The 24,795-nt window shown below is 42.0% G+C and overlaps 1 protein-coding gene across 2 annotated transcripts in view; it reads left to right on the forward strand.

The window, feature by feature from the left end:
- Positions 1 to 24,795, forward strand: part of GADL1 (glutamate decarboxylase like 1) — a 502,071-nt gene that overhangs the window by 227,546 nt on the left and 249,730 nt on the right. Inside the window, exons 3-4 of one of the 2 annotated variants that reach the window (XM_060307894.1) lie at positions 11,648 to 11,771; positions 12,735 to 12,818. Coding sequence is in view for 1 of the 2 variants with exons in the window: in XM_030830036.2 (XP_030685896.2) it covers positions 11,729 to 11,771 (43 nt within the window). In the remaining variant the exon portion in view is untranslated. The remainder of the gene's footprint in view (positions 1 to 11,647; positions 11,772 to 12,734; positions 12,819 to 24,795) is intronic. The other variant, XM_030830036.2, reaches the window with a different exon arrangement.

Consider the following 24,795-nt stretch of genomic DNA (forward strand, 5'->3'; position numbering starts at 1 on the left):
CTGTAGCAGAATTTCTGCAAAACTCGCAGTTGCAGAGATGGTGAAGTTCTCTGACCTTTCCTTGAAGAGAAGGCATTATTCAGCGTTGCCATGTAGTTGGTCTCTACTCTTGTCCTCAGCCCATGGTCATTAAAGGCATACATCTTGGCACCAGTGTGATCACAAACCCAAATGCAAACACAGGCATTTAAATGCCATGGCCATCCTCAGTTAGTCAGTCATCCACGACGTACTTACACAACTTTATCAGAATGAAAGTATAATATTTTAAAAGTCATTTAAAAAACTCTTTTAGAGCACTTGGGGCTCCCAGAGACTGTTTGCACATCATTTGATATGAAACAGCAGCTCTTTCCCATGACAAGGGAACATGTATATGGTGAGTTCGCCCCTGTGATGGCACTTGGGATACCCAAGAAAGCACCATTCTGGCTCCTGCTGGTTGGGACAAGAGGATGGAGATGAGGAAGGTCAGCAGTGAAGAGTGAACCACTGACAGTCTGCAAGGCCACTGGATGTGCCCTTGGCCCCATATCTCATTACAACATTGATGATGCCCCTTGTGCTACGCAAACCACCGACAGAACATAGTGAAAACCCAGAGAGCCATGAGCTCCTGCCCAGAGGGTCCAGCAAGCGGGTTGGGAGACTGGGGTTCCTGGTGCATCCTGGGTGATGATGAACATCGTCATGTTGCCTGCAGGCTGTTCCAAGTGGGAAAGCTCAGGGACCGGAGTGCTTGTGCCACTTGCGGAGGAAGGTTCCTGACTTCCTCACCTCCCTGTGCTTCCTTACAACAAACTCTGTTCCCTGAGGCAATCTGAGCACCACCTGAGCTAGTAGATTAATGAAGACTGATAGAAAAGGTAGAAGTCTCCCAAATTCAGGAACAAGACCTGCATTGAGCCGGAGAGCCCAGTGTGAGCCACAGGGGTTAAGAAGAGCCTTGGGCAGGCATTAAAACACACTCTTTCACCACAGAGGTCAAAGCACAAAGGAAACCAGGTGGGAAGCTGCAGGTTCACCCTCTTGTAGATCATCCTCTAATTGAATACTGGGAAAAGAGGATTCAGAGAGGGTGACTTGTTCAAGATCTCACACGTTTACTGAATAAATATTTAGGGATCAGTGTCCACTAAAGTCTGGAGACTCTGCTGTGTACCAGATACACAACAGACAGTCATGAGCCCTCAGGTTGCTCAGGGTGTAAGAGGTAGATAGAAGCGAGCAAACAGATGGTAACGATGAAGTGACATCAGTGTCCTGAGAGGAGGGGCACGTGGGAGGGTCTCATTACATAGCTGGGCAGTCAGAGGGAGCTCCCGAGAGGACAGGCTGGCAAATTCCACAGTGAATGCAGGGGTCTTGTTCTGTTTCTGTGCTGGCCTCACTGCCCAAAGCTTGGGAGGAAGTTTGGGGCCAGGGGCTCACTGCTCCACAGCAGTGAATGAGCAGCAGGAGAACCAAGGAGAAACTCCACGTTCTTTCAGGGGCATTGATTGAAAACTAAAAGAATTGTGGGCTCACTCACATGACAAATTCTTTTTGAAAGGGCTATTTTATCTTGAAGATTATGAGTTTGGAGGAACTAAGGTGATTGGCAATGGAAAGAATCAGAATATGCGAAATTCCTTAAAAATTTATTGACTTAAATAACTTTGTCTATGTTACACATAATTAAAAAAAAAACAAAAAACCTTAAGAAAAAAAGAAAGACGGAAGCTGCTGGAAACAGTCTCAGCCAGTTTCTTCTAATATTTCAATTCTACACCATGACCAGAAGGCTTCCTAGCTCTCCCTTCACAAGAGTCTGTAACTCTCAGTTTTCTTCCATATAAATCCAACCCTGTGCTGACGTTTAAGGCCAAGGTCATCTAGCTCTGTTACCTCACAGCTCCCAGCAGCCCCCTTCCATTCATTCAAATCGTAGGTGTTAAAACGATCCTACCTGGTACCTATCTCTAACATTCATCTGGAGATGACTAAATCCATGAGGTGGGATGTGAAGTTCATGAAAAGAGGCTTGCTATTTAAAGTGTGGTCCCTGGACCAGTAGCATCAGTATCACCAGGGAGTTTGTTAAAAATTGCAAAATCCTAGTCCCCAGCCCAGACCTACCGAATGAGACTTGAAGTCCAACAAGACCCTCAGGTGATTCTTGTGCAAATTAAACTTTTAAAAATGTTCTAAAGAGATAGTGTAAGTAGAATTAAATTCTAAATGTCACACAGGTAGTTTATATTAGATTTATTTGTGAGATAGCATCACATTGCTCACTTTTCTTTTGTTAAATTTAAAAAACCCCCAAACTTGTACTAATAAAGTTTTTTGGTTTTTTTCTGACTGACAATTACAGCATTTTGGTAGTTAATTTGAGTAATACTGGCATTATTACTACCTTTTTAAAACATGCTCAGGATTCATAAAATAAATTTTAAAACCGGCAACTAAATAGAAATACATTTCCAACACAAAAACATTTAAACCCATTATAAAATGTTTAGAAAATTATAAATATATTGAAAATATAAATGCTAAATACACATTAACAGATTAAAATGAATAAACACAGTATTATCCATAGCATATTACATGAGAAAGAAGAAATGATAATTAATCACGAAAAATTTGAAAATGTAATTTGCCCTTTGTAAACAAATTAAAGAGCTAAATCTGAAAATAAAACAAAGGCCATGTGTGTTGATACCATGATTGGGGAATTGTGAGCACACCTTTGAACAAATTTTTCTAGCTGCTGAAATGGCTCCTGTGTGTTCTTACCAGGGAATGTGAGAAGACTCTTCATCTTCAGATAACTTTATAATTGTATCTCCTGTTTGAGGGACACTCTTTGGACAACTTTCAGGAACCAAAGTCATATAAATATATATATGTGTAAATAAATACATCTATTCATTTACACATATATATATAGAGAGAGAGAGAGGGAGAGAGAGAAGAGGGAGAGAGAGAGCTGTATGTTTTGTCTCAAAGAGAGCATTTCAGATTTATCTATGTCTTCTTTGGTTTTATCTTGTACTCCTGATACTTTAAGCAGAGTTACCTGTTCCAATTTCAAAACTGTCAGATTTATACACCACTAGTTGGAAAAACCTTTGAACTAGATAAGAATTATTCTTGTGGATGAGGCTTTACTTTATCAGTTGTCATTTTCTTCCTCTTCTTGAGGATTCTGGGGATTTAGAAAAATGCGTTCTAAACAAGAAAGCTTTGTTCAACACAAAATTTGAATGCAACAGAGAACTCTTTAAATATGCAATCAATATGCAAATCATTTTCAGATTTATTTAAATTTTAAAACAATGGTGTTACATTAGTAAAAAATGCGTGATTTTTTTAGTAGCATATATCAGAACACCCAAATACCAAAACCAGTAATGACCATAATGATTAGCAATATTGACATCAGGCAGAGGTCATTGTCAACAGACTTACTGAAATAGAAGAGCAAGAGATCATGGGGAAAAAATGACATTGTGGGAACTCTTTCCCCAGCTTTTACTGTGCAAAAATTTTCCATTCATTCACACCGAATGAGAATAAATTTTTTGAGACAAATCACTCTAAGTTTGAATTCAAGTCTAAGATGCCTAGAGCAGTGACATATGCCTGTGCTCGCTACCGGGAAATCTGCTAGGAAAAGTCATTTATCTTCAATCCAAACTTCACTGATTCATATTTTTAGCCAACTTCAACAAGAATAGTACCTGCAGGAACCAAACTTATGTTAAATGTTTTTTAACATAAGAAATGTTTACAAAAGCTTCCATTTGTGTTCCTTTCCTTCTGATTATCTTGGTATTTTTATGGAGTATAATGGTTTTCCAGAAATGAAACCTTATCGCATTTACCTGTGGGAAATAGTAGTTTAAATTATAATGGTATGACTTGTAGCCTTGTTCCAAGATCAAATTTAGCTGCAAATTGAAGGTCTGGTGAAGGTTGCCTGCGTAATGAGTGCTGATATACACCTCTACTGTTCTCTTCATAAAGTTACGATGAAAACCCTTGGGTGACTAGGAAAAATCTGTGCCTTCTGGGTATCCTTTCTTCCAGGCTCTGTTGGTCTCTCTGTGTCCCATGTGGGGACCACTGGAGGCTAAAGCCATCAATCCGGTGACCACATTGCCTGGTTCTGAATCCATATCTGCCAGTGACGCTTTGCTTGGCTTTGTAAACCCTCTGGGTCTCTGATTGCTTATCTGTCAGGAGGCCGACCACTGCATCTCCCCCCAGGGGTGGGTGTGGATTAACCGATAACAGTGCAAACCATATGCTAAGTGCTCTGTGTTTGTTACTATTATAAAAGGCAGGAGATGGTGACTAGGCCTGTCTATTCCCTTCCATCTGCCCCCAGGAAGAACTGAGGGAAAAAAGCAACATTTTTCATCCATATCTTTAGAAGCAACATGGTGTGGCTGAAAAGACACCAGTGTGTTGGAATCACATAGACTGAGGCTGTGTGATTTATTAGCTGTTAATCAAGAGTGTATCATTTATGCCCTCTCAACTTCAGTCTCCTCCTTTGGAGGGAACGATAGTATCTACCTCAGAAGGACTTGAGGGATATTACATTTGTTAATAAAGTAATTAGTAAAGTATATAGCACTTATCTGGCTAGTTGGTCGAAATGGTCAACAAAGGTCACTTTTCCTCCCTTTCTGTCCTCACAGTCACATTCCATGATTCATCTTGGTTTTCTTCTGCAGATAAACTTTCATCACTCTTCAGTTTCCTTTTCCTCTGTAAACTTACTCATCCTTCATCCAGCTCTTTGAATTCCTGCCCTTTTCTGGGCCAGCATCTGTATCAATTCAACTGGGGCATTAGCTACTCTAGAAGTTAGAACTTCCAGCAGTGATCCCTCAATCCCTCCAAGAGAGCGGGAGAGAGAGGAGGAAACTCTGTGGGTTGTGTATGTGTGTGTGCATGTGTGTAATGTGTGTGTGTGCATGTGTGTGGTGTGTGTGTGCGCATGTATGTGGTGTGTGTGTGTTTCATCTATCTATGCATTCAACCGAAACTCACCGAGGTCTCACCATTACACTGAAACAGTGCTAGTTTCTGGGAACTAAAGCCAGAACTTAGGCCTGGTCCCTAGCTTGGCAAAATTCTTAAATTCTAATGGGGGAAAGAGACACATAAACAGGTACTTGGAAGGTAATACGGTGAGTATGAAGGGTGTGCAGGCAGCATTAGGGAGGGACTGCTCATCCATCTGTCAGAGCAGGTGGTCAGATCTTTAGAGGAAGTGGGGCTCCCCGAGACTTGCAGGGTATGCTAGAGTTAGCCCAGTGGGGGAGGGGAGAAAGAACAAGGTGAGGTGGGGAGTTGGGGCAGAGGGGTCAGCAGGAACCAAGCACCGAGGAGAGACACAGCTTCGTGGCAGCATGGTGACCACGGACTGGAAGTGAGAGAAGACCTGAGCCTGTAGAGAGATTGAGGGACAGGAGCTAAAACTGTACCTGTGAAGCCACAATATAGGATTTTAATCAGAAAGATCTCGCCAGATTTGAATTGTAGAATTCTCAGAGGCTCCCTTGATATTAGACTCGATGGGAGACAAGACTGAAAACCCAGAGACAAGTCAGACAAGCTGGAAGGGTAGGAGAACAGGTGAGTCAAGAGATGATGAACGCATTGATCAGGGAAGGGCTGGGAAGGACAGAGAAGGGGGTGTGTTATCAGGGTTCTCCAGGAAACAGAACCAGTGTGTATATGTATATCACATACATACATGGGGAGACTTGTTAGAGAACTGGCTCACAGTTCATGCTTACAAAAATGGAATTAGGCAGCCATTGAGGATCTGGTCTCAGACAGGTCTCTGCCCCACTGAGAACTTGAACTTTCTTTGAACTGTACCAGACTCAAGGACACCACCAGCTGTATTCAGAGCAGCACCTGCCAGCTGCAGCCTTATGGTCTCAAGTTCTCCTCTTGTAACTATGCAACCATTTCAGACCCCAAATAAGCCTAACTTAACAATCACCCATACTTCTGGCCAGCTCTAATTTCAATCCTTGATAAACAATTCATGTAAATATAACCTTCAGTTTTTGCCTTTATAACGCCATTTTGTAGTTGGGTGGAACAAAATTCAAGTGCTTCTTGAATCTGTGTCTCCCAGGCAGCAGTCCTAACAAACCCCAAATATTTCATTTCAGTCAGGTCTCCATTTATGTAATTTTGGTTAAGAGCACTGTGGGCAGGACGTGCAGTACCCATTCGATGTTGTTCTTGGGTAGTTTCTCCTATTTCCTTCTGCTCCAGCCCCCCCAGGCAGCTTACATTGACAGTTACCACTCTGTATGGGGAAGGTAAACTTACTGGTTCCCAGTTGGGGTTTCCCCTCAGCACTGGTTTGCCCACTGTCACCCGGAGGTGGATTCACTGATAGAGGTTTGTAGCATCTGACCTTGTAAGTTGTCGGTGACCAGTGTGTTCTCTGGTATTGGAGAGATAAAAACCTTGTATTCTTGGGAGGGAGAGTGCCCAGTTTGCCGTGTCAAGGTGACTTTCCTTGACAGAACCTTCTGTAACCGTTTGCCATCAGTAACCATCGATGGTGCTGAGGGGGGCAGGAAACCCCCTGAGGGTGACCACGTATTAGAGTATGTTCAGCGCTAGTATCCACCAGAGCTGTCACCTTTTGTCTATTTCTGGGGACTAGTGAATAGTGAGCCCAACACAAGGCCTAGGATCACCTCCAGCGGCCTGCATCCCACCTAGAATAGGACTGTATCCCTGAGGCCTCTGCTGGACCCTTTCACTGGACCCTTTACAGCCTTGGGATAGCCTTCTGGCTTTGCCAGCTTCCTCTCTGTCTTGGCTCTTTCCCACAGCCTGTACCCATTCCCGGGATTTGCCAGTCCCCCCCAGATCAGCAATGGACAGTGGACCACCCAATGTCATAAATGTCCTGTCCCACGACTGGGCTGAGCGTGGATGTCAGGTTCCACACCGGGTGCTGGGGGCAGACTAATTGTCTTGGTTTATATTCCTGCAGTGAATGTGGCCCAATCAGGGCCTTCAAATACAGGGGGTAGATGGCCTGTCTCATTCCCCACTCCCTATGGATTTGTGGCACCTCCTCTGTAGATTTCCAAGGCCCCACATGTCCAGGGAGACCCCCTCATTGGGCCAAGCCTCCCTGCAGCTAGAATAATCCAATTAACAAGGGAGTGAGGCCCTGGAATCCCCCCGAGCACCACGCAGGTGCTGCCGGAGGGTTGGGTATGTGCTGATGGGGCTCATTTCCTCTGCCTCCTGCCCGTTAGAGAAAAGCCACCCTCCACCCGGTATCCCATATCCCCACTCACCACACCTGGGTACCTTCTCTGGCCTTTTGCTGGAACTTAGCAGCTATATGAGTAAACTTAGCAGGCATGTATTCTCTTGTCACGAGTGTTTCCTGAATTGGAGGCTGCCTCATGGGCTGGGATGCTGTCACTGTGCCTTTGCTTTCTTTCCTCTGCATTAGGGCGTTCTGTCCATTTCACAGTCATTACACAACATCCTTCTCTTTCCCTCCTCACTTTCCCAGGATCCCACCTCTTAGCGTCCCCATCAGGCTTTGCTATGAGGGCTCAGACCTTAATGCACAGTATCCTGCACCTGCCTCACTTTGCAAAACGGGGACTTACCACCCTGGTCTTTCGCCTTGTCTGCATGTCCTCTAACCTCCGCTCTTCTTCCCACTCTCTAAACAGCTAGCTTCAACCTCTAGCTGGACGTCAGTGTCCAGCCACCCTGCCCACCCTAGAGGTCAGCCCACCACAGCAGCCCTCCATCCTCTTCTGTTAGCCAAGAATTCTAAGAATGGAGACCCGGTTGAGGTTAAAAAAAAAAAAAGAAAAGAAAAAAAGCGATTATTTGGGGTTTGTTAGGACTGCAGCCCAGGAGACACAGATCCAAGAAGCACCTGAATTGTGTTCCACTGGACACAAAAATGGGGGAGGCTTATAAAGGCAAAACCCACAAGGTTACATAAATTGTTTATCAAGAATTAGGATTGGAGCTGGCAAGAAGTAAGGGCTCTTGCTAAGAAAGGATTGGTTGGGGTTTGAAATGATTACATAGTGGCAAAGGGGGAGGATCTTTGAAACTAGTGCATATTGTTTTGAAAATGGTTGATGGTATCTTTTGAGTTTGACACCATTTAGAAGATTCAAGTTCTTAGGGATGCAGGATCCTGTCTGAAAGCACTTCCACCAGGGCCACCCATCCATTTTGATTTTTAAATGATCTTAAAGTATGTCATCACTTCTTTTCCTCAGTGTGCTCTGTGCAGTTCCTCAAACAAGCGCATTAGACCAGCTGACTTCGGAGGCATCCCTGTACTCACACAGTGGTCCAAAAGTATCTACTGTATGGGTCATCCCTCCCCACACAGAGGTTGATGACCAACCTGGGATTCCCCCGTGGCAGATGGCTCTTTCCCAAGACCCATTTCTTTGGTCTCCTGCCTGGCTTGCCTATTGTTGGTTCCCAAACTGACCCCTGTACACAGAGGGCAAGGAGAGACTGAAGAAAGTGGCAGAACACTCCAGATAGGTAAGAGGCAGGTGTAACATAGGAGGCTTGTCTCGGACGTCGCAAGTGGAGGTGGATGTAGGTGGATCCCTACATCCACTGCCAGAATCTTAAAAGTTTACACAGAGGCTTTAAGTGGGTTTAGTCACGTATACTGTCTATCCAGATGGTCTCAACAGCACTATCCTATCTCAAGGCTGCGTCCTTGGGGCAGCTTCCAGTGTGAGCAGGGCAGGTGGAATGTACATTCCAAGGATGCAGGAGGGGCTGCTGATTGCCCAGGTCCAGCTCAGAGTCAACCAGTAGTCATGTCCTCTCAATGGCCTCCCCCAACAGAAGGAAATGATAAATGGGTTGAGAGGTGGAGGAAAGCGAAGATGAGAAGCCTTGTTTCTGGTTTGGATGCCTAGGTTAGTGATGGGGAAACAGGCTTTCTTAAGGGGATTTTGGACAGAGTTGTTGAAAGGGGGGATAAGCTCATTGCTGACAACCCAATGGGGGCTGTTTATCTTATCTTCATTCAGAATAATCCTGGTGCTTGAATTTTGTCCTTAAATGAATTCACAAACTCAGGTAATAAGCTCAGATATACAAGAAAAGCCAATTATAGAACCTCACAACTGTCTTTTTCTTTTTGATCCACCCATTCTTTCTGCTCAGTCTATTTGGAGCTTCCCCTCCCCTCCCCTAGGGTTTGAACCTCCGTAAGCAGTTGTGATCCCAGGGGAGGTTGCTTAGTGGGGTGAGTGGGGCCGCGCAGCTGCATCTTGGGCATCAGGCCACACAGGCATGCTGGGATGTCCTTCTTCCTGACGCCGTTGGCCTCTCGGGTCTGGAGGTCTTTGCTGCACGTGGCCTCAGATGAGGAGCATGGGATTCCCAGGGAAGCCTGGAATCACCTGCCTGGCACCGAGCTCTGCCCAGGAAACAGGTGCAGAGTCTCAGTTTCTTGGGATCCCATCTCACACCTCCCCTTCTTAACTCTCTCAAGAGGATCCCTCTCTCTTCTATATTTTCCCTCAGACTCTTTCTCTTGATATATGATCAGCACAAGTTTTAATTGGGTTAGAATTTTGTAAACCAAAGCCTGAAAGCCCATTTCCACCCTTTAAGGGCTTCCACCCTTGAGGCATTAGACCCCTCCCTTGAGGCAATTCTAGAAAGCCCCCTCCCCTTGAACAGGAAGGGAAAGAAGGAGCAATACTAAAGGAAAAAAGATCAGTTAATACCTTAAAAAATAAAACTAAAAGAAAACACCATCAAAAATAAAATAAGCAATGGAATAAGAATTTTCATTTCCTATTTTGGGAAAGCCATTGGCCAAAAAAGGAACAGCAAAGGCATAGAAAACAAAACATACTTGGAGTGAATAATTGTAAATATTAATTAATATTGTAACCTTTGACTTTAATAATTTGCATGTCTGTTTGAGAGAGGGTAAGTTTTTTGTTTTTGTTTTTATCCAGTCCTTGGTTTTATAGTTTCAGGCATGTATCTTGCAATCTTTCTAAAGGTATCTGACGAGTGGGCTCATAGAATTGGGAGAAAATGAGATAATAAAATTAGAGCGAATCAGAGAGTCAACTAAGGTTAAGTAAGAGCTGTCAAGTGATGCTGCACTTTCTCAAAAAGAAATGAAGGCTGTTTATACTGTTTGAGATAGGAAAATAGAGACATTTCTGGCAAGTGATGAGATGTCATGTCACCAAATGTGTGTTTACTGTTTAAGTGTCTGTTTTATATTTTCACTCAACATTGACATTTTGCCAATTAAGACCTCGGGTAAGTGTTAAATTCATTTATGTGGTCTGTTGACCCAAACACCAGTAGATCAAACATTTGATTCCATCTTGTAAATACTTTGGGCAAATAGAATTCTAAGACTGAGATTCGTGTTTTCTAACTGGAGAGCTTAACACTCAGAGAGTATCTGTGTCTATGGTCTGATAAGATGAGAAGGTTGGGATTCAGCTCACATGAGGGTGTATATTCACTCTGAGCATCATTGTGAGGTCACACTGCTGTTCCTACTTGAACTGTACCCAAGAGACCCAGGTTGTGGTTTCATATCCACCTCAAATCCCTTTACTTCTCTGGCTTCAATTCCTTCATTTATACAATGATAAGGTTGGCTTGGGCCAGGGGTCAGAAATACAAACACCTACATGGGCAGGACAAGTGGCAGAACCGTAAACGTGTACATTACTGTGTATCACAGCATTGCTACTTGTTTTCTTCACACTCACAAAAACAACTGTGTTGAAATTCCAGTCCCTTTCACAGATCGTTAATCTTTTCATTGGCATCCTTTCCACACACCAGCCATGGCTCTTCTCATGGTTTGTTTTCCTAATGGAAGATTAAGTTGTATTCTTTTGCTGCAGACACGCTTTGTTGGCGTATTAAGCCCAGAAATCTTTATGTTCTAGAAAAGTCTGTCTGGCTCACATTTTTTTTTGTTTTTGGAAACACGTAGCTTGTTGTTTCTTTTTTCTATTTTTGTAAAAGACATGGATGTGATTTTTCTTTTTTTTTTATTCTATAATAAAAGCAATGATGTCACTGGGGTAATACCTGTCAGTTGACCCTCAGCCTCAGGAAGGGGAGTAATGGGGGGTGTGGGAACTGTGGCCGAAGGAGAGCATGTCCTCTGCGACCTTCCTTACCTCTGTGTAGCAGGCCCCTCAGCACCATTCGATTGTTGGCCTCTGAGAATGAGTCCAGTATTGATTTGTGTGTGTGAAAAGTTTTTCAAGAAGAGCTGTAAATCCTGATTATTTTACATGGAATTCTCCTGAGTTTTAGATGTTGACAACAAAATTTAAATTTAAATAAACATCAGTAGTAGCAATACTTAATGGTCAATGGCTCAGTCCAAACATGAGAAAACTATGAATCTGATGCCCACAAAGCTTTGAGGCTTTTGGGCCATGTGACCTTTAAGTTCTTTTTACCCTAGAACTTTTTTTAAAAACAAATATTTTTATACCCCTTGCTACACTCTGGGCACACTTAAAGTACTTTACATATCCTAAGTCATTTAATCTCAAAACAACTTTATGAAGTTGGTGCTATCATCTTCATTTTACAGATGAGGAACTGAGGCACAGAGCAGTTGAGTGACTTGCCTAATGTCACAGAGCAAATAAGTTGTAGAGTCGGAATTCCAGCAATGGTCCTCTGCACCAGAGCCAGAAATCTCTTCCTTTATTCAGGTAAACTTCTATTTTCTATTTTTAAAAATGTCTCTTTAACAAACATTAGTTTATAAAATTTGTTGTGGACAATGAGCATATTTATTTGGATTTGTATGAAGTTAAAAGTTTAGAATATTTTTATTTTGTATGTGATAAAAAGTGTGGGTCACTTCAATACTCTGCTTACATTAGTAGGATTGATGAGAATGAGTTGCTGGTTAGGATCTTCCAATCAGATCTCATATGTAAATAAGTGGCCACCCTTTGATTGGCTACTGATGATCCTCAGAGGAAGTGATTAATGCTTTGCTTTTCTGGCTGGCTGGGTACCTGGAGAATGTTAATACAAATGGAAATTCGGCCATATGTTTAAGCAATCTGTCACAGCAAAGAGATTTCCAGAGCTTTTTGGTAAAAGAGGTTTCTGAATGTATGTATGAGCGATATATGGCTGAGTTTTTATTTCAGCAAATAGAAGGATGTATATTATCCCTTGAACTTTGTTATTAACCTCAGCTTCACCTCCGTTAACATTTACTCCGCAGGTCAATAAATCTTGATATTCACTTCAACAGTAGCCAGTATCTTCAGATTATGAGTTACTAATCTTGGCCAAACTGAAAAATTGTGTGAATATTCTTCTTTGGCTAGAGAAAATGAGGACTTTTTTGGTCTCCTTTTTCTTCAGGCTCTCTTAAATGGGAAAGTTCATTTTTATCTGAATCTTCAAACACCTTTTCAGATTTAGTGTTTGAGTTTGAGGGTATGAGTCTTAATATGAGAAGACCTTTCAGAAAAGTCTCTTTCCCATTGAAAGCACTGTAAGAAAGCAAGGGTTAAATCTTATTTTAAACCCTCCTGTGAAATACCTTGATTTTAGGGGGAACTAAGAGAGCACTGTAGCCAAATTACTGCTTTCCATCTTTGTGTTATTTACAGACATTGCTTGATTTGAGTCATAACAGTGTAATGCATTTCTAGATCCTGCCAGCAAAATGCTGTGTAGATGAACAACTGCATGTGACCCATCTCAGGATACAAAACAGCAAGTGTGAAAAGACATAGGTGAGTGGATTTGCTTTCCAACAGCATAAATGCTGGGCTTGAAGTATGCAATAGAAGCAATTAGTTTGCTGTTTCAAGAGAGTATTTCTAGTCCTATAATCTGCAGAATCATGCCTAAGTGACAGAGAAATTCAAGACAAAAGGAGATGAAAAATCATGGAAGAAGTTAGAGGTCGTCTTAGCTGGTGGCTGGTCGTTGCTGCTTAGGGGGATGGGAAAATGTAGCGTTTGGAAATAGCTGTGTAGAGGGGAAAGCGTCTTTGCAAAGGCTGATTTAAAGAAAAAATTTCCAAGATTTTCCAAGGTGTTTGATTGGGGGATGGAGGGTAGGGGAACCAGGAAGTAAGGGTGGGGATTTGTTAAATGTGGTGGGAGACTCTGGTTAGGCAAAGCCCCTAGAACCCTGTTTCTCAAAGTATGGTCCTGGGACCAGCAGCATCAGCATCACCCAGGAACTGATTAGAAATGCACATTATGAGCCCCATCCCAGAGCTATTGAAATTCTGGGGGTGGGGCCTAGGAAAATGTGGTTGGACAAGATTTCCAGCTGATTGTGAAACACTCTCAAGTTTGAGATCTATTGCACTAGGGCCCAGACTTTTCAACCTTATCTGTACACTGCAATTCCTTGGGGAGTTTCCAGAATAACGATGCCTGGGTTTTACCCCAGAAGTTTGATTTAGTTGGCCTGGGGTACGGCCTGGACATCAGGATGTCTTACAGCTTTCTAGATGATTTTAATGGGCAGCCAGGAGAATAACTCTAGGGCAAGTTCCAATCCTAAATTACTTTTTCGATTTAATTCTCTCTTTTTCACATCAAATATTTTATAATGCTTCCTTTACTATCCTGAAATGAAATTTATATGAAAATTATTACTTATGCACATATTTTTAACTGAATATAAAGGAGAAATGACAGAAAAGTAATTTATTATAATATGAATTTCGAACATTTTAATTTGTGAGTCTGACTACACTTACAGTGAAGCAAGCAGATGCTCGCATTGAGTTATTATCAGTGTGACAGTTGCAAATGCACATTGATCCAGAAGTGTTGAACCGGCAACTCAAAACCAAACCGTGGGCGACATTACTGCTGGGTTGGCGGGGGCCGGGGGGGCATGGGTTTCTGAACAGAACAGATCTTGGTAAAGTTTCTAACAAAATAACCATCCGTTTTCTCTTTCTCTGAGCCCTTGTTCAAAGCTTGCACTTAAAAGGAGCAGTGATTTATGGTAGCGGATGCTGTGGTACCTTGCTAGGCTGCTCCTCCAGGGCTGAAGCACCTATTTCCCCAGCTGCTGGCAGTGCTGTTGGCTGATGGCCTTCAGCTGATGGTCCTCTTTGGGTCTTGCCCTCAGCTGTAGGGGCTGCCTTGCCCGAGATCTCTCCAAGATCATGCCCGCTACTCAGGCATAGATGGCATTTGATGTCTGGTCAATGCTGGGCTGTAAGTGTGGCAGCCCTCCTGCCTTCATTCAGGACACCTCCGAAGGGCCATCTTGGCTATAGTCTCCCCATTGGATTGGCCGAGATCTTTGTTTCAACTGCATCACCGCTCAGCTTCTCTCCTTACCAGCCCTGCTCCCCTCAGTTCCCCAGGAGTGTTGATTCTGAGAATAGTCTGCAATAAACTTCCTGCTACAGATCCATCTCAGAGCCTACTCCCATGGGAACTGACAAGTAATACTGTCCTTAGGAAGAAAACCTGAGTCCTTTACTAGTCACCTGGGTTACAGTTATCTCAAAAAATTCTCGTTTAGTATTTTATCCCATGAGAGCAGCTACAGTGAGACAGACGGGGACAAAACTGGAATTGCCTTTGGCAGAGGGACTGTTGGGAGGACCAAAGCAGGCAGGTAGAGGAAGGCTGAGGCAGTGAGAATAGAACGGACACTGGAGTTGTAAGTGCTCAGACCAAATTCCTGGGAATTGATCTGGTAGAGACATTGCTAAATTCAGAGGCAGGGTAGCCTCAAGCAAAGATGTAAGTGAGGCAACATTTGTTTTACTTTTCTCCAGTGCTTTGTTTCTCTTCTTGGAGTCTGAAGCCCTCAGAACCTACTCCCTGGAAAAGATCTGATAAGTTATTTACCCCCTAGTGTGAATCTAAGTCAACAGTTTTGTTTTTTCTCTTCCAGAGATATTTGCATTTTAAGTATTTTTATGGAGTAACAATTGTGGTCCTTGGTTAAAAGGAATTTTACAAAACTGCTTACATCGAAGGATTGGGGATTGGGAACAGGGAGTCTTTCCTCTTCTCACCCACTCAAAATCTGTTCTCATTGTAGAGTTTTTTAAGGTCACACAAGAGTGAGAATGGGGTACCCTAGCAGGAATGTCTGTGAGCTCTTTGGGAATGAGTCATTCATGAATTTTATTTCCCTATCCCCTTGGAAATTGATGTATAATTACAAAGAAAAGCCCTATAGTTTTGGTTTTAAAGATAGAGTAAATCTGAAAATCTTCAGTAGTCTGGACCTATTGTTAGAATCATGAGTGTGTTTTTTTCTAAATATTTATTTATTTATTTGGCTGCACCAGGTCTTTTTTTTTTAACATCTTTATTGGAATATAATTGCTTTACAATGGTGTGTTAGTTTCTGCTTTATAACAAAGTGAATCAGTTATACATACACATATGTTCCCATATCTCTTCCCTCTTGCGTCTCCCTCCCTCCCACCCTCCCTATCCCACCCCTCTAGGTGGTTACAAACCACAGAGCTGATCTCCCTGTTTGCACCAGGTCTTAGCACACGGGAACTTCATTGCCACGTGTGGGATCTTCGCTGCGGCATAAGGGATCTTAGTTGTGGCATGTGGGATCTAGTTCCCTGACCAGGGATCTAACCTGGGCCCTCTGCATTGGGAGTGTGGAGTCTTAACCACTGGACCACCAGGGAAGTCCCATGAGTGTGGGTTTTGAAAAACTACTATAAAAATGTGAGAAAACGTCTGTAAATTTTATTTATTTGTAAAGTCTTTACCAAAAGGTGTGCGGTCTTGGCCCAATAATTTTGTATCTCTGGCCTTTAATTGCTTTGCCATGAAACAGATCATTATTCAGATTCCTCTCATGAGATTATTTCTCATCCTCCTCTTCAATCATCTTAATGAAATAGAAGGAGAAATGAAAAAGTGAAAGCAATGAGAACAACTTTAAGAAGTCTCTGTAAAGGACTCCGTCCTCTTTAGCAGCCCTGTCATTCATTTGTTCATTTATTCATTCATTCATTCCACAACACTGACTGTCCACACTGAGCTAGGTCTAGGCCTCGGTCCAGAAGCAGAACAAATAAAGAGGCCCTAGTTTATGACCTTGAGTAATTCCAGTGTAGTGACATCTTTCTTGATCTGCCGACTCTCGGGGCACGACTTTATTTACTGCTCACATTAGTTGTGTCCTTGGCCATAAATTAGCTATGACTTTGGGTCTTAAGTGTGGCGTGTGTGAAAAGCCCCCGCATGCTGTTGGCCAGGGCATTGTTTGCATAATGTGTTGACTGTGCGTGTTTAAACAACACGTTGGCGGATCATTAATACTAGGTACAGTTACCGAAATGAAACCCTCGAGAATTTCTTCCCTTAGTAATCTGAAGTCTTGCCAACTTTCATGCCTTTCCTGAAAGCAAATAGCTGGTTTTCTTTTTACCTCTTTTTGACCTCTTTTACCTCTTTTTCAACCACTCGACTAGTTAGAAGTTATTTGGTTAAGCTTTCTGAGCCATAAACGCAGTGTTTTCTAATGAAATTATACAAAATCTGAGGAAAAAATCCCAACAATAGGATGCCATGTTTTTCTGAGAATGTCTTTATCCATAAAACAATTTAATACAATTGTTATTAAATGTAATAGTTCTTTGATAAGTGCACAGTGACATGGTTAGTAGGTGTAACTTGCAGTTGTACAGAGCAGAGTTCCCTCCTGTGTGCCTATCACTGTTCTGGGCTGGGGCTCCTGTGGGCCCATCATCATTCTGGGCTGGGCTCCTATGTGCCCATCATTGTTCTAGGCTGGGGCCTGCAAGCAATGAACAAGACAGACATGGATCCCTGCCCACGAGGAGATGGCATTCTGAGTGGAGAGAGAGAATTAACACTGCCAAATAAGTAAAGGTGTTGAACACTGTGGGAAAAAAATAAAAGAAAAAGTAGAGTAGAATCAAGGAGAATCTAGCATGCTGAGGTGGAGAGTAGCTGAGGTGTTAAGTAGGGATGAAGGTCAGCTTCACTGAGGAGCAAAGACATAAAGGAGGTGAGGGCTGGAGCCAGGGGATGACTGGCCGAAAGGGCACTTTAGGCAGGGGACTGACGAGAGCAACGTCCCTCAGGTGGAAATGCCTGTCATGTCCCAGGAGCTTCAGCCAAGTGAGCAGGGAGAGAGGAGCAGGCAGGAAGGTCACAGGGCTTTGGAGACCCCTGTGGCCATTACTATGAGGCACATGGGAAATCACTTGCAGGCCTTTGAGCAGAGGAAGAGCATGATCTGAGTCATGTTTTAAAAGCATCACCCTGGCTGCTTCGTTGAGTGTTGACTGTAGGGTTACAGGAAGAATGGGGGGATAGTGCAATAGCCCAGGAAAAGGAAGATGGTGGCCAGTACTATGATAGCAGAGGTGGATGTGGTGAGAAGTCATCAGATTATGATGGAACCAAATGGATCTTCTGATAGATTGGATGTGAGTATGAGAACATGAGAAGCATCCCAAATTGTTGTCCTGTGGAAGGATTGGATAACTGGAAGGGTTAGGTTTCCAACAACTGAGATGAGTAGGCTATGCAGGGTGTAAATATTTTAAGGGTTCAGTTTGGACATTCTGAGATTGCTGTGTCTATCAGACTTCCAGGTGGAGACAGTGATATATACAAACCAGCTAGAAGTCTGAAATAGAAATGTAAATTTGGGGTTTACATTAAAAAGTTTTTTTCTCTCATTCCTCATGATTATTACCGTCATTGTTATTCTACCTAATAATAGGAGCAGAGAGAAGTAGAGGAACAATCTTGGTGTTTTTGACCTCAATTTCCTAAAATTGGCAGTTTGATTTGAAAAGTAACACTATTTTGACAAGAGTTGCTCTGTTATAAAAGAACTGTCTTGGGCTTCCCTGGTGGCACAGTGGTTGAGAGTCGGCCTGCCAATGCAGGGGACACGGGTTCGTGCCCCGGTCCGGGAGGATCCCACATGCCGCAGAGCGGCTGGGCCCATGAGCCATGGCGGCTGAGCCTGCGCGTCCGGAGCCTGTGCTCCGCAACGGGAGAGGCCACAACAGTGAGAGGCCGCGTACCGCAAAAAAAAAAAAAAAGAACTGTCTTGTTGGATCATGGAAAGGGAAGTTAAAATTATTGGGCGGCCACAGTTTATGTGACAGATGCATTACTGAGAGAATCTGATAATTAAAAACTCATGTCTTTCAAGACTCATCCTGGCCAAGGATGACAGGAATTTTGATATACCAGCTAAATTGGTGGTCCCATATGGCAATAGTGTCAGCATAGTTTACGACCCACATTGTCCCCATCTGTGTGGGAAGGAGCTCTCCTGTGTTTCTCCCTTATGCACACACTGCTGCCACACTCACACTTCTGACACCAGCTATGTAGGTTTTTCCCCCACACCAAGCAGTCCTCTGCAACACCAGCTGGGCATCCTGCAATTCAGTTCAATTCTGACACTAATTGGAGTTAGTGTCGACCCCACAGGTTAAGGGCTCAGTCCCACAGGACTGCTCTCTCACCTCAGATGCCAGTTGTGTGTCCCAGGTTGTCACCTGGGCTTCTGACCGACTAGCTATAAATTGCAGGTTCCCACGATTCCTTCCACAGGTTCTGTTGTTTGCTAGAACAGCTCACGGAATTCCGGGAAACACATACTTATTTTTACTGGTTTATTATATAATAAAGAATGTGATGAAGGATACAGATGATCAGCCAGATGAAGAGATACATGGGGCGAGGTCTGGAGGGGTCCTGAGCACAGGAGCTTTTGTCCCCTTGGAGTTGGGGTGCATCAGCCTCCTGGCACATGGATGTGTTCATGCCACAGTTAATTCTTTTGGGATTTTTATGGGGGCTTCATCAGGTAGGCACGATCATTGAATCAATCTCCAATCCCTCTCCCCTTCCCGGAGGATGGAGGGTGGGGCTGAAAGTTCCAAGCTTCTAATCATGGCTTGGTCTTTCTGGTGATCAGCCCCCATCCCGAAGCCATCCAGGAGTCCTCCAAGAGTCTCCTCCTTTGGACAAAAGACTCCTATCACCCAGGAAATTCCAAGGGATTTAGGACCTAGGGTCAAAGACCAAATAGTAGAACAAAAGATGCTCCTACTGCCCTTATCACTTAGAAAATTACAAGGTTTTCAGGAGCTCCGTGTTAGGAACCAGGCACAAAGACCAATACATATATTTTCTATGATTTCACACCATCCTTTGAAATATTGTTTCCTTGCATTTTATATGAAGGAATTAGCATTTTTAAAAATACACATACATTGAGATTTTAATGATATTTTAAAATTCAAACCTATATAAAATGAACTTGTTTCATAGCATTCACCTGAAGACATTAAGAAGAAATTTAGTCCAACTTTTAGAGCAGATCTTGCTATCCTCTGATCCCTATTCTCCCCTTTTCTCTCAAAGTATAATATTAGAAGGCCTGGTTTTTTAGCTTGACATTTGATTGCTGAAAATAAAGGCAATATTTCCCAGCCTGCCTTGCAGCTAGAGGTGGCTTAGGACTAAGTTTTGGCCAATGATATGTGAATAGTAATGATGTGCACAATTTTCAGATAGGGACCATCATTCTCCCTTCTTCCATCTTGTTGTTTGGATCATGGCCATGGAATTCAGCTATTTTGATCCATTCAGGAAAAGGAAATATCATGGGGATGGTGGAGCAGGAAGATGGGGGCAGCCTGGGTCCCATGATGATGCCTGGAGTACCTACCTCAATCCGTTACAGAAAAGAGAAATAACTTCAATGGTTTTGTTTAAACCACTACTATTTGGGGTCTCTAGAATATGCAACCTATGTTCTCACTAATGAAATATTCACTTCCTCAAAGAGTGAAAAGATACAAAGGGCACGGGCCTGAGGCAGCATGGCTCAGCAAAAAGAAAGAGCATGGACTTTGGCATCAGGCAACCTGGATTTGAATTCCAGCCTCCCCATCTACCAGCTGTATGACCTTGACAGTGTCATTTAAATGCTTTGATACTCAACATTTGTATGTAAACAGCATAAAACAAAACAGAGGTAAAATATCCAACACGTAGGTTTCTGTGGAATTAAATGAGGTAACGAATATAAGGTCCGGCAACCATGTAGGCACACAAAAAATATCAGGTCTCTCCCCTCTCTCTTCATATATTCACCTGCCTGCTCTAGTCCTATGCTTGGAAGTCTAGTGGTTATTTCAAACCCAACACGTCCAAACTGAGCTTCCCTCTCCCTACAAATTTGCTCCACTCCTGGGTTTCTTCATCTTGCTTTATCATGACTCCATCTTTCATTTGCTCAAAGTGAAAAACCTTGAGTCATTCTCTATGCTTCCCTCTCTCTCTCTTGTAACCCACATCAATTTGTCAGAAAATCCTTCAAATAGATCCAGAATTTAACCTCCTCAACAACATTAACTGCTACCGCCCTGGTCGGAGTCACCTAGACAGCCTAACTACTAAAAATTTCAGAGATACAGTCCTGGAAACATGGCCAATAGAGATGCTTACCAATTAGATATTAAGGGATTTTTTGCATTAAGAATGGTTTCAGTTCAATTGTATGTGTGTGTGTATATATATATATATATATATATATATATATATATATATATATATATCTGAGTATCTGAGAATTATGCACCATAGCTGTGCCTTATAATTTAATTTACAGCACTTTGCAAGTGCTCTGTTTTGCTGAAACACGAGTGGACACTAAATGGGCAGGATTTTTATTGCACTCTTAGCATGCCCTACACTTTGTAAATTAATTAGTCTGTTTTTCAGTTTTATTTTTAAGAAGTTGCTGTTTGTGGCTGTCTTCTGCAGCACTTAACTCCCTTCTGGAGGCTTCACTGTGATGCTTTTAAAAATGAAACTGGCTGGGGAGAGGGCAGATTCTGTATTCTGCCATTTATCCAACCTAAAGAGATTCCTAAAACAATCACTAGGCATTCTTTTGTGATCAGAAGGGAACTTTAGTTACCTACCTCTCCTTTTATTCATTTCTTTTTACTCCAGAAAGAGGAGCAATTCTGGCTGGGTCATATCACCTCTGGAGCCTTAGCCATGGATCAAGTGAATTTAAACAATCTCTTAAATAAATCACCAAGGTTCTACTTACTTTCTTTGGCAACAGTCAAATCCTAGTGCATTTGGAATATCCTACATAATTCATCTAAGGCTCCCAGCAGTTTGAATCATCACTTTCCAGTTTTGTTCATTTTTGGCTTCTGCTCATCATTGATAGTTGTTTTCTCAGTTAGCTTCCCACTGGGAAGGACAAATGTTTCTGTATCATTGTTGAAGTTAATGTCAAGGATGGAACTTCTCTAAGCATCAGGGCACATAATTATCCAGAAGAGTGAAAGATGATGGAAGAAAGAGAACAATGCTAAAGTCGTTTCTGGGGCACCCTCCAGGGAGGCTAGACCACCACCATCTACTCCAGGCTTCTGAGAGATGAGAGCTTCAACTGCCTTTCCTGATCATGTTCGGCATACAACTCCAAATAATCCTTTGTTTCCTCTTAAAAGAATGAAATTACCACAATCTGATGCTGTCAAAAGAGAGGTGACCCTGGAGTCAAGTAGATCTGCATGCGTGTCTAGATCTTAAGCAAGGTTACTTCGCCTTTCTGAGCCTCAGTTGTCTAATCTTTAATTTAGAATCATGATAACTAATAAAGTGCTACTCTGAGTATAAAGATGATGATATATATAATGTAGCTACAGGACAGTAGGTTTTCAGCAAACATTAATGACCTCCATAGATAGTATTTTTAGGTAGAAGTATTATATTCCAGAAATATTGCAAGAGTAAACCTTTTTGCAAGAGTAAACCTCAGAATGGTTCAAATTAGGAAACATATCATATCATCCTAGAAGAGTATGTGAATCACACATGTACAGTTTAGAGAACAATGGCAAAATGAACAAATGCAGTATGTACTCTTGTGTCTGGCTTCTTTCACTCAACATTTTTTTTTTTTAAGATTTTTTTTGATGTGGACCATTTTTAAAGTCTTTATTGAATTTGTTACAATATTGCTTCTGTTTTATGTTTTGTTTTTTTTGGCCGCAAGGCATGTGGGATCTTAGCTCTCTGACCAGAGATTGAACCCACACCCCCTGCATTGGAAGGCGAAGTCTTAACCACTAATCACCAGGGAAGTCCCAACATGACTTTTTTTATATTGACCCATATTATTGCATGTCTTGAGTGGTTCACTCAATTCAGCAGTTGAGTGTTCCTTGATGAAATGTTTCAGATATTTACATTGATTTAGCTTTATAATTGGTAGAGCTGATTGAATGCATTTTTAATGACTTATGTCTCTCAGTTAATACTTTTTATATTTGTGACGATGAGGAAAGGGCATAGGGACACTCTTGTCCCCTGTGCCTTTTTCTACTCCTATGACACTAAGTTTATACTTCTTGGCAGAATGTTCATGACATTAAACGTAGATAATGTCCTCCTCAGTCTTCACCTTCTAAGACAGAGGACCTTATTACTAGTCTTGTTTTTTAGAATAATGGGAGGGCCAGCGTCTTGACAGAAGGCGGTCACTTTAGGGTGAAACAGCTTTACTGCTGGGTTAATACAAATCTCTTCTTGGGTATTTTCCTGCTTTGGCAAAGCTTTTCTGAGCAGGGATGACAGAAATGCATGTGGGGGTCTGAGCAGAAGAATGCAGAGCTGTGCTCAGTTTGACATTTCTTTTTTTTCTCCTTTTTTCCCAAATATCTTCAAGTGCTGCCCAGAAATTGTCATTATAGAACCAGTTTGTTTTGTTTGCTTCTGCATAGATGATTAATTTCTTTCATCATAACAATAGGTGTCATAGTTCTAAAAGTCAAGTGGTGCTTCCATAATGTTTATCATGAAAAACAGCAGTAACTTACGTTACTGCTCTCCACCCAGGAGTCCCACTCCCCAAAGGCAACTGGTCTTAATTCTTTTTTTACTCTTTCTTCTCCTATTTACCACTACTTTCCTAAATCATATGCTTAAACTGCTATGTTTAACTTCATTAATTTTATATTCCACATATACTTCCTAAACTTCCCTCCCCCATCTTTCTAATATGGTTACATCATAATTTCTGGTTATATTAACATTTTGCATTATTATAGCTTTGTAAATATTGTTCATAAATGAGCTATGAATTATCCTATATTATATATCCCTTTGATACAAATTTTCAGTTTTTTAATATTTTTTTTAATTTTAATTTAAAAAACATTTATTTATTTATTTATTTATTTATTTATTGGGCTGCGCTGGGTCTTAGTTGCGGCATGCGGGATCCTTGGTTGTGGCATGCGGGATCTAGTTCCCTGACCAGGGATTGAACCTAGGGCCCCTGCATTGGGAGTATGGAGTCTTAGCCACTGGACCACCAGGGAAGTCCCTCAGTTTTTTTTTTTTTAAAGGAGATAATAGCCTGTTACAGTTTTGTTACTTGTAAAGCATTATGAATGTGAACCAATTTTCTCTGCTAGAAACATAAAGGCTCTCTCAGGATGGTCATATTAATCAGTTCTAATGCTTTTGCTTACTTCCACCTGTCCTGGACCAGTCTATCCACCTCCTACAATCTTGACTGGTTGTTCCCCAGGCCTGTTGCAAAACTGATGTCCAGAGAACTTCCTTGTCGTTATCCTGAGAATTTCCTTTACTTACCTTCTGTGTTGGATCCTGTGTTTCTTGGGTCTCACATCTTCCCTTTTCTTTGTTTACTGCATCATTTCAACAGGGAAAATCTTCTAATGGTTTTCCAAGAAAGAATGCATGGGAAATAAACATTTTGAGTCACTTCATGTTTGAAAATGGCTATTCTATCCTCACATTTGATTGATAGTTTGGCTGGGTATAGGATTCTAGATTGAATATAATTACCCCTGAGACTGTATAAGGCATTTTTCCTTTGAGTTCTATCTTCCATCTTTTATTGTTGCTTTGGGAATCTTTTTTTTTTTTTTTTTTTCCTTTCTGGAAATTTTGTCTTTCTGGTGTTCTTATATTTCATAATAATGTACCTTTTGTGAATTTTTCTCCTTTATTTTATAGGATATTCAGTGAGCACTTTCAAATGGGAACATATCCTTCAAAAGAGAGAAAACTATTTTTTTAACCTCCTTCAATTTTCTCTAAAATCTCTTTCTCAAACATTATTAGGATATTAAGCTTTCTGGACTAATTTTCTAGTTTTCTGGTCTTTTCTACTATCTCTTAGTCTTTTTGCTTTTATTTTATGTGAGATTTCTTCAACTGTATCTTTCAATTCACTCTCCTTTTTTTGGTGGCTACCATATTTTAAATTTCATACAGCTCTTATTTTTTGTTCATTTCTTTTAAATAGAAATATGTTTTTTATTCTTGGGGTGAAACATCTTCTAACTCTCTGAAAATATATTTATTTATTTATTTATTTATTTTGCGGTACGCGGGCCTCTCACTGTTGTGGCCTCTCCCATTGCGGAGCACAGGCTCTGGACATGCAGGCTCAGCGACCACGGCTCACAGGCCCAGCCACTCCGTGGCATGTGGGATCTTCCCGGACCGGGGCATGAGCCCCTGTCCCTTGCATCGGCAGGTGGACTCTCAACCACTGCGCCACCCGGGAAGCCCTGAAAATATTTTTTGAGGTTTTCTTCTGTTCCTGGCATATCAACCATGTTTCTTTCCAATTGCTTTATTCAGTGTGTGTGTATGTGTGAATGCGCATGTGTGTGTTTATGTGTCTGAG

The sequence above is a fragment of the Globicephala melas genome, chromosome 11 (assembly GCF_963455315.2).
Source record: "Globicephala melas chromosome 11, mGloMel1.2, whole genome shotgun sequence".
Lineage (NCBI taxonomy): Eukaryota > Metazoa > Chordata > Mammalia > Artiodactyla > Delphinidae > Globicephala > Globicephala melas.